At 37.9% G+C, this 9,401-nt stretch overlaps 1 protein-coding gene across 1 annotated transcript; it reads left to right on the forward strand.

Moving 5' to 3' along the window:
* Nucleotides 1-756: 756 nt before the first annotated feature.
* On the forward strand, nucleotides 757-4,871 carry en1b (engrailed homeobox 1b). Its single transcript, XM_079811995.1, has 2 exons — nucleotides 757-1,547; nucleotides 3,945-4,871. The coding sequence occupies exons 1-2, from the start codon at nucleotides 1,043-1,045 to the stop codon at nucleotides 4,262-4,264; spliced, it is 825 nt and encodes a 274-aa protein (XP_079668121.1). The 5' UTR covers nucleotides 757-1,042; the 3' UTR covers nucleotides 4,265-4,871.
* Nucleotides 4,872-9,401: the final 4,530 nt, after the last annotated feature.

A 9,401-nucleotide genomic window follows, 5' to 3' on the forward strand; every position in this document is an offset into this window, starting at 1 on the left:
TGGTCAGGTAAATAATCTTTAAGTTATAGGCTAACAATTACAATTGAATTAGCACTTTTGACAGTGGTAGGTTGAAACGTTTCGAATGCCACAAATAAGTAGGCCTATGCCTAATAATACGGTCTGTTGCTTTGTTATTATTATTATTATTATTATTAGGTCAATTATAGCCTACTTTATGTGATATTAGGGTATATTATATTTTGAATATTTAATATCGGCCCCATAGCCTACATCGCGGCATTTAGGCTACCAAAATAATTAGAACTTTATTTTGTATTATGTATCTCATTATATGGTCTTTTCTGTTTCTTACCCATCATTTATTTCCTTTCTAAACTTGACTGAAAGAATAATGATCTTGCTCAAATGATGAAAGCTCACCCCTGTTTTCTTTCACCGGCTCCGTCTATCGCTACACTAACGATCTCAGAAAATAGCTATTCGCGATTTTATGGTGTCTAGTTTTGACAAAATAAATACAACGAGCAACTGAAATAATGAATTATCTGACAGCAGTATCAGATCTTTTCTGTCAAAAGCCAATGCCGATCCAGAAACATCCAGTCCTCATTAGAGTGGATTTCCCGTTCGCCAGCTTATTTGGGCTTGGAAATCCAACCATTTGCATAAGATTGTAAAATTCTATTGGACATTCTCTTCTTGTGACACCAAGGATGTTGGTACCCCATTGGTCCATTGCACGTGTGTCTCGCTCACGTGCTTCCGGTTAAGGCAAAAAAGTATGTGAGGGGCACAGTGATTTTAGAAAGAGTTTGTTAAGCGCGAGCTGTCACACGGGGCAGCGAGTCGGGGACTGCGGAGCAGCGCGCGATGTATTGTCTGACATGAATAACGGGTGTGTTTTGACACTTGAAACGCCTTGATCGCGGAAAGCATTCCGATGCTATGACAGTCGCTTCTCTTAAGGTATTTCGTATACCTTTATTTTAACAGTATTGACTATTCTTGTTTGTTGTTATCCGGATACCGCTCTTTGCAACAAGTGGAATTTTGGAGTGCATACCACTATCCAGCTGTCATGGAGGAGCAAAAGGATCAAAACAGTCGTGATTCGACTGAATCCGAGAGCGTCTCGCTCTCACCCAATATACCGTCTCCTCCGATTTTACCTCACCAAGCTGCGCAGCAAGCCCACAGAACCACGAACTTTTTCATCGACAATATTCTAAGGCCAGATTTCGGCTGCAAGAAAGATCTTGGGAGTAGGGACCGGGCGCAAACCTCGGGCAGGGAGAATGTTAACCCTATGGTAATAAGGCCGTCGCATAACAGCAGCCTTTGCCAGGATTCAAACTGCAGTAGTGACAGCACTTCTTCGTCCTCGTCGTCTTCGCCATCCTCAAAGCAGACCTCGGCAAAGCTTGTCGAGGGAAATGGAACTACCACAGCAAGGTACGGGGAGAATACGCCGTCGATAATGGTGGTGAACGCTAACGGGGGAACTCCGCCAGCTAAAGAATCGCAGCCTTTACTATGGCCTGCGTGGGTGTACTGCACCAGGTACTCGGACAGACCTTCATCTGGTAAGGCGCTAGTTTCTTAATTGCACCGTATAATTCACAAACAGCGACTGACGCTGCGCGCGAAAAAAACTTTTTTTTTTTTATGATTGGGTAGCGCGTTTTAATTTCACTCGTTTTACGCAGCGTCTGAAGCTGACACTAATATTCAGCAGTCTTGGGTTGTTTTGAGGCATGAGCGAACAATAGTCACTTATAGGCCGCAAACCAAACTAGCAATAGACCTACATTTTGTTCACTGAAGTTCTGCAAAGTGCGTTCATTGTGTCGTTCAAAACACCATATTTATAATTCTGATCTCCCTCTAAAAATAAGTGTTTTCTATGCAAAAAAATTGTAGCATGCTATCTACAAGGGAATAGTAGGCTACGTTTCTGTAGATAATGTGGAATAGATAATGGTTTAATGTTTAGATAATAGTATTATGTCTAACCACAGTTTCCAAGAATATTGTTATTCATAACATCAATAACGAGCATATCCTTTCACAGTAGCTAGCATTTAATTATTGTGATGGAATGTGTTAATCTGAAAGTATATTATCATTACAAACATCTTTATCTTAATGAAGGGAGGAAAGTACGAGATTTAATCAATGTTTCGTGGCGTTCGTTAATTCCACGTCCTTACGCTGCTGGCTATAGCCTATTTGTAATGCATTTGTGACTTTATTAAATTCGATTTGCATAACTATTTAAATTGCTATTTTGTTTTAGGGCCAAACCAGTTAAGGGTCAGTTGAATGTATGGATTGTGTTATCTGTTATGAATCTCCTTACGTTAATCACGTTGTAAAATGTGTTCGGTTCTTACCTTCAGGTGCTTTTTAGACATGCTCTTCAGTGTAATTACATTTCAGTAATTTTAAATTTGACTTGAAAACAAATAAATAAATAAAAAAGTCAGATCGTTTAGATGTTACCACAAGATGTAGGCCTACATATAGGTTAACTGACAAAATATTTTTACACTGCATACCTGACACAAAGTCAGCTGGGCTGTTGGAAAAGATGCTTTGATTGACTTCACTGATTGACTTACTGATTGAGCTATCAGGCACTGGACTTTCACAGACGGCAAGCAGAATTTCGATCATCTGAGTGCAGTTTCCTGAAGGAAAGGCTTTGGGTTCTGTTCAGTTGTTGATTGGTAATGCAGAAAATTGTTTTCTTGACGTGCGTGTAATACCATGCACACATGCGTGGTGATATTTGCTTTCCATAATATGCAGGTCGTTAGCTTTTCTTATTTTTATTTTTTTAAATTGCAAATACTGTGCATCAATAGGTTTGTATATGAGCTGCATTATTCATATAGACACAGCCTGATAAATGTATTAAAACTATATTTGTAGGACAATAACAGGACAGTTGTTGCAACGGAGCAAAACGTACAAATGTATTTTTAAAAATATAATTTCGGCTCCTTTTCAGTAAAGTAATCTTTAGTAATGAACACAGCTCGTCTGCAGAGGTTACGTTATAGTATAATCATTTGTATGTGCATAATTTAGCTCGGATTTTATTCGTTTGAAATTGAGCATTTAGGCTACATGAAAATATAGTTTATAATATACCAAATCGCTTGTCTGTTTTTATAGAGAGGCCACAAAACAACAAAAACTGATTAACCTATCGATTTTATTTTTTCTGTTTGACTGACAATTACGAGGTGATTTCGAACTTACCTCGACTTGCTATTGTTGTGGAAAACAGGGCGAATACTGATGTGTCGACAACATGTTGTCATTTTGTCTGATATGCTGGTTGTAATAATATACTATGTACATTTAATGCAACCTAAAAAAAAAATTCAGAAAATGAATAGCTTTTGTAAGAATGTAAGCAGACCCGCACAAAGACTCGCTCGGCTTTCCCGCCATGTTCGCTGGGTGTAAGCTCAAGTGACAGTCGAGGACTGAGGCCTACATGCAAGCTTTCATTGCAGGTCTACAAATGAATTGTTTATAATTCAATATATTATTAATTTAAAAACACATTTAAATGTTACAGCTAATCTAGTTTGTGGTTTAGAAATATAACTGACTATATTAGCTATTTCAGCAGCATTTTGTTTCTCGGCCTTTTTGGCAAGTCAGCTGAGGTCATTCATAGGCTACTACACCCATTATGATGTTTCACTGCAAACACCTATTGTTTATTCAGCAATGAAAGAGAAAGGGCTGCATAATGACCTGCAGTATGAATTCTTTATCGACGTTTCTAAAGAGAGCGCTGCTGAAATACGGAAATGTGAGGTAGGCCCTCATGTTAACAACGCATCAATCGTTTCACTCACCTGCCAAAGGCATTCTCTGTCAGGTGTGGGTAGCCTATGTAGCTAGTACTTATACTGCTTTATGATATTTATGTCTTCGTTTTATTGTTGTTTCTACACTAGGCCCAAGGACACGAAAATTGAAAAAGAAGAAAAGCGAGAAGGAAGACAAGCGACCGAGAACCGCTTTCACGGCTGAACAGCTGCAGAGACTTAAAGCCGAGTTTCAGGCGAATCGGTACATTACGGAGCAGCGGAGACAGTCGCTGGCCCAGGAACTCAACCTCAACGAGTCACAAATAAAAATCTGGTTCCAGAATAAGAGGGCCAAAATCAAAAAGGCCTCTGGCTATAAGAACGGCCTCGCTCTTCAGCTCATGGCTCAAGGACTCTACAACCATTCCACAACCACAGTTCAAGATGAAAAAGAAGATAGCGAATAAAATGGACCGGCTTCTGTCATAAAAAGGCCATGGACGCTGATCCCAACAAAAGTGATTTTTCATATTTTTTATGAATCAAATGAAAAGGAGATGTCTTCGAATTCTGCGAAGCGAAGATACGATATTTAAACAAATTTCTGTTTATCATACAGTATATGGACATGCATCTAAATACGAACACTATGAAAATTTATATATAGCCAAAACTGTAAGATGTGTATATTTAATTCCAGGTAAGGGGATGTCTATATTGCTCCTTACTTGCTGAATATTTCTAACGTTTCTTCTCCTTTCCCAATGTGGTTGCTCACCGTTTCAGTAGGCCTAAGTGTCAGGCTTTGTTAGAGTTTTTGTGATAGCCCTGTCTCTTAAATCCCTTATCTCACAGTTCTTCAAATGCGTGACTGAACCAACGCTTCAAGCCAAAGATTTTAATATGTTCAGATGATGTTGTCTGAAATAAAAAAGGTAGAATGTGCCATTGCTTTTTTTTCTTTCTTTTTTTTCCCTAGTCTACAAACCCTTAACATAATTACACGATCTGTAGCCATTTAAACGCTACGATGACTTAAACCCCTGAGAGATTTTTGTTTAATAAATGTATCACAAAACGATGCTTTTCTACGCTACTCTAATTTGTTTGAATGAGGCCGTGTGGTTACACTATGTGTTCACGGATCATATAGGCTATTGCAATTTTTATGATGGGAGAGACCATGATATTGAGAGATTTTTTTTTTTTTTAAAGCTAAGCCTTCTAAATGTTCTCATTAGGCCTACTACTTATGATTATTCTATTTATCTAAAATTTATTGGGATGTGCCATTTTGATATGAAACACTTTAGGGCAGCTAATACAATTTGATCCTGGCTGACAGTATTTTGTAGTTCTAAAAAATATTTAGGCTAGGCTACTAAAAACCTATACAAAAATCGCTTTCTTGGAGCGCACTTTTTATTTATTTTAATTTATGCAAGATAATTGGACGGCATTCATTTGACACCAACAATGCAACTATTGATTTAAAAAGCTCTGCGCATTTCAATGACTATATGTCAAAATAATTGTGCTCTGCGAATGTCCCAGACTTAATTAAATGTAAGACGATGTAATATCTGATTAATCTTCCCTGTGCAACGGCATCTTTTAGACACACAGATTTATTCATGTAAAGGCCTACGATTGCAGGCATTAATCTCGGTAGCTATTTGTTGGTATCGCTTTTAGCAGGATATCCGAGTTCGCATCAACGTACTATATCATGTGTTTGACCGCACATTATTTTAATGAACTGTTTGAATGTCGATTACCAACCGTAAAAATAGTTTTCTCATGTTGCCGTCACACATCTAACTTCTTGCGATGACAACAGCGGTGCAGAAAGCTCTCGGCGTTTGGCTGCGGATAGAAGTGTCTTTGCGAGGCAGTGTGCATGAGTCTGTGTCTAGTAGGGATCAAAGAACAGATCCAGGATAACTCTCCCAAAGAGGTTAAAAGGTCAAGTTGAGCAGTCAAAACAAAATCATGGATGTCTAAAAACACTGCATTCTCTCTGAACAGTCCGCGTATTGTTAAGGCAAAGCGCATTGAACACGTGAGTTTCAAAGTAGCCTATTAAAACGTTTGGAGGCCAATAAAGAATATGTTGTTTTTTTGTTTTTGTTTGTTTGTTTGTTTGGGGACCTGTGAGCCGTGAACATTATTATAAAATTATTTTGGTGAATAATATTATTTTAAGTTAAACGTAGCCTAGGCCTAGGCCGTGCAGACAATTGAAGCAACTACAATTTCATAATAATTTTAACTGAGGGATCTAGTAGTGCAAATAACATAACAATCGCCTATAGCCTCTCATAATGCATTACTTCCAATGTACGTATATTTTTACACACAAGTGAGTCATGACTAAAGCAATACACGAAAGGATAATACAATGAGCCTTAATGTAAAATGCGCTGTCAGGTAATGTTTGGGACCGGACTTAAGCCCTTTTAATTATGGTTTATTCCACACAGTTATCGGAAGGCTTACGTAATACCAAATTATATTATAAACAAGACTTAACAACAATAATCAACCGCCTAAATTTACAGCTAGACGCTCCGGATTTATGTCAAAAACAAAATATGTATTAGTCCAGCAGGCCTCGACTTTCTAGAATGTTTTGACTCAGAGACATGCCTATAAACAGAGGGAGCCACATCAGAAGTCAATCATCATTTATTAGTTCAAATAAATTATTTTGAAATATTCAGTGTTGTCAGTGGTTCGTAAAAAAGGAATTACAGCTATTTTGTCTCCATGTTAAGATTATATGGTGCTGTATTTTTTGGACGATTGTTCTAAAATAACTGCCACAAATTGTTTCTTGTTGAATTCCAAATTTTCTTTATAACATTTCTTGACAATTGTTATTACATGCATGATTATACGTTTACCTAATTCCTCATGACGCATTTATTGTGGGACGGGATCTGAGATATGAAAGCTAAGAGCGTGCGTATTGTCATAAATATGCTATTACATGCGACATTATGGGAATGTACAGGCAGAGAGCTATAAGCCTAATGTTACAGGATTTCTCGTTTTATTAGTAGGCTATTTATTACAATATTTCTAGTTCTGAAAATGTTTACGTAATTGTTTAAAATTACAGAAAAACAGGGAATGCAATACTATTTTAAATCTACTTTCATTCACTCTTATTAGAATAATTCCTGCTATTCTTTAACGTAACAAAAAATATTGAATTAATAAATATTTTGCCTTCCCCGTGGAATACGGGGTTTTTGCCATCACAGGAGGCCGCAGGCGGCTTTTATTTTTAATTATTTTAGCTGCTAATAAACTGCTGCGCATAATATTCAGCGGATTTAATTAACACACTCACATATAGCACTAAGAACCATTTTAAAAACACCTGTACATTAAATATTAATTGCCATAAACCGATTGACATTACTTATTTAAACAGGTAGAACGATTATTAATTTGCTTTCGTATATGGACGAGCCAATCCCTTGTGTTTTGTAATAAAATGTTAGGAAGGGGCTTATTATTCATTTTAAGCTTTACAAAACAATAAAGATCAAACGAATCCCATGTCTTTCAACTGGCAAATTAAATAATAGTGAGATTTTGAATGTGAAATTTACATTTTATTTAGGTATAGAACATCTGAATAAAAAACCTCGCAAGGCCCGGCTATAGACGGACAAATATTAAGCATGCTACAATATTCCCCATTAATTTGTGTTTAATGCGTTTACCTACAATCAGGTGTCTTTGTGGGGTTTTTTTTTTTATTACTATCCCAGTTTATATATAGGCTAATGTGGAGTAAGCCAGTTGTTCACACACAATTAAAATAACAAAATATCATTCAGTCGCTCAAATAAAAAGCATGTATCGGTTTTTTTTTATTTTTTATTTTTTTGGTCAATCTTTTGATGCTCAAAATCTAGAGTATAAAGTGCATATTTTTCATTGTTTGGTTTTACTGATCGTTTAGCAACGGGTTTCTATGCAATTTTTTTCTTGCCCATTTTATCCATAGCCATATGTTGTAGGCCAAATAAATGGTAAATCCACATATCTACAGCAAGCACCATATTACTGACATTACCTTGTTAAACATAGGCTATATCACTTATTCAAAAACGGCCCAAAACCGCCTTTCTTCGTTCAGCAGGTGCTTCGCTAAAACAAAAGGCAACTGAGATCGGCGCGTGCTCACTACACTCTGCCCTACAGCCACCATACAACATGTATTTAATATATATGCAAATGAAAGCAATAAAAGACGAAACTATGGAGATTATTTAGAAGGGTAGCTGCAAACGAAACACTAGAAAAGCTTCAGCCAAAGGTAAGAGAACGTCAGCCTATTTTCATACAATGAAAAAAGGAGGGAGAGGAGGACATAATGTTTCGCGAAATGGCAAGTGGTTGACTTCAGAGAAAGCAAGAGAAACGGCGAAGGCCATGGGGTTGAGGACAGGAAAATCTTGCTGCATCGCCGGCACAAATTTCACAGTCTCGGTGTGTGCCCTCGTTGACCAGAGGCGAACGTGCACCATTGATCAAAGAACAGCGGAAGAGGCCAGTGACCCTGAATAGGACTAAAGGATGCAAATATAGGAGCTAAGTGATTGGTAATCCTATTAGAAAACACCGTGGGTGGGGGCCAGCGGTTCAGGGGCTATTCGCGTCACAACACTACCAGCCCTTGATGCTTACAAACGGCGGTGCTCTTGTACACACACAGCTAACATGTGTTTCTGTTGTGCGCACGCGCGCACGCATGCACAGGCATCATCGCTTCGATCACAAACCAGCACGGCCCCACTTAACTCGAATATAATCCCCCATGGAATTACTGAGCAGAATGTGTGGTAAAAGAATCAAATCAGTGGGACATGCATTGGAAAGAGGATGTCTTTCTGTCACAAACTTCTAAAATAAAGCACCAATAGTTCATTTAATTCACACATCTGGCAAATCTAAACATACTCCATTCTTTCATGCATTATATAACAAAACTATTTAGTGCAAAAGCTGGTCAAATGTCTGTTCTCTCGTTTTCAGAATAGATACGCCTTCGCACAAATGCACTGTCCGATTCTAAACCTGCCCCCCCCCCCCCCTCCTTCAAGGTCCACATCACTTCAGTTTTTGCTGTTGAAATGTGTGACAAATGTATACAGAGGCAATACTGGTGGGGTGATTCAACAAAGGATGGCATTGAATGTAAACCTCCCAATGCGCCAGTGTAGGCATTAGGAACACTGGGAGAGCAGCCATAAACGTGGGAGCAGATAAATGAACATTACATGGTGGATACAACCAAGTACCTTCATTCCCCCTCAACCCACCCCAAACTGGTCAGCTGCACAGGGCCAGACACAAACACACTGCTGCAAAGGCTTTGTAAAAGAAGAGTATGGTGAGATACGCATATATCAATTGAGAGATAATCTGCACAACATTGTATCTGGCTGTTCAACGGCTGACTTATCTAAATACAATTTTGTGATTATTTAAGTTATAACTGTTTTTTATTTTATTTCACACATTATTTACATACAAATAAGAGAAAATAATATCACATTACAAAAAGACAATATTTGTGAAATT

This window comes from Gobio gobio (assembly GCF_949357685.1).
Source record: "Gobio gobio genome assembly, chromosome: 3".
In the NCBI taxonomy this organism is placed as follows: domain Eukaryota; kingdom Metazoa; phylum Chordata; class Actinopteri; order Cypriniformes; family Gobionidae; genus Gobio; species Gobio gobio.

Coding starts and splice junctions, on each gene's coding strand:
- en1b (XM_079811995.1), top strand. CDS start 1,043: ATGGAGGAGCAAAAGGATCAAAACAGTCGTGATTCGACTGAATCCGAG. Junction 1,548..3,944: donor CTCGGACAGACCTTCATCTG/GTAAGGCGCTAG, acceptor TTTCTACACTAG/GCCCAAGGACACGAAAATTG.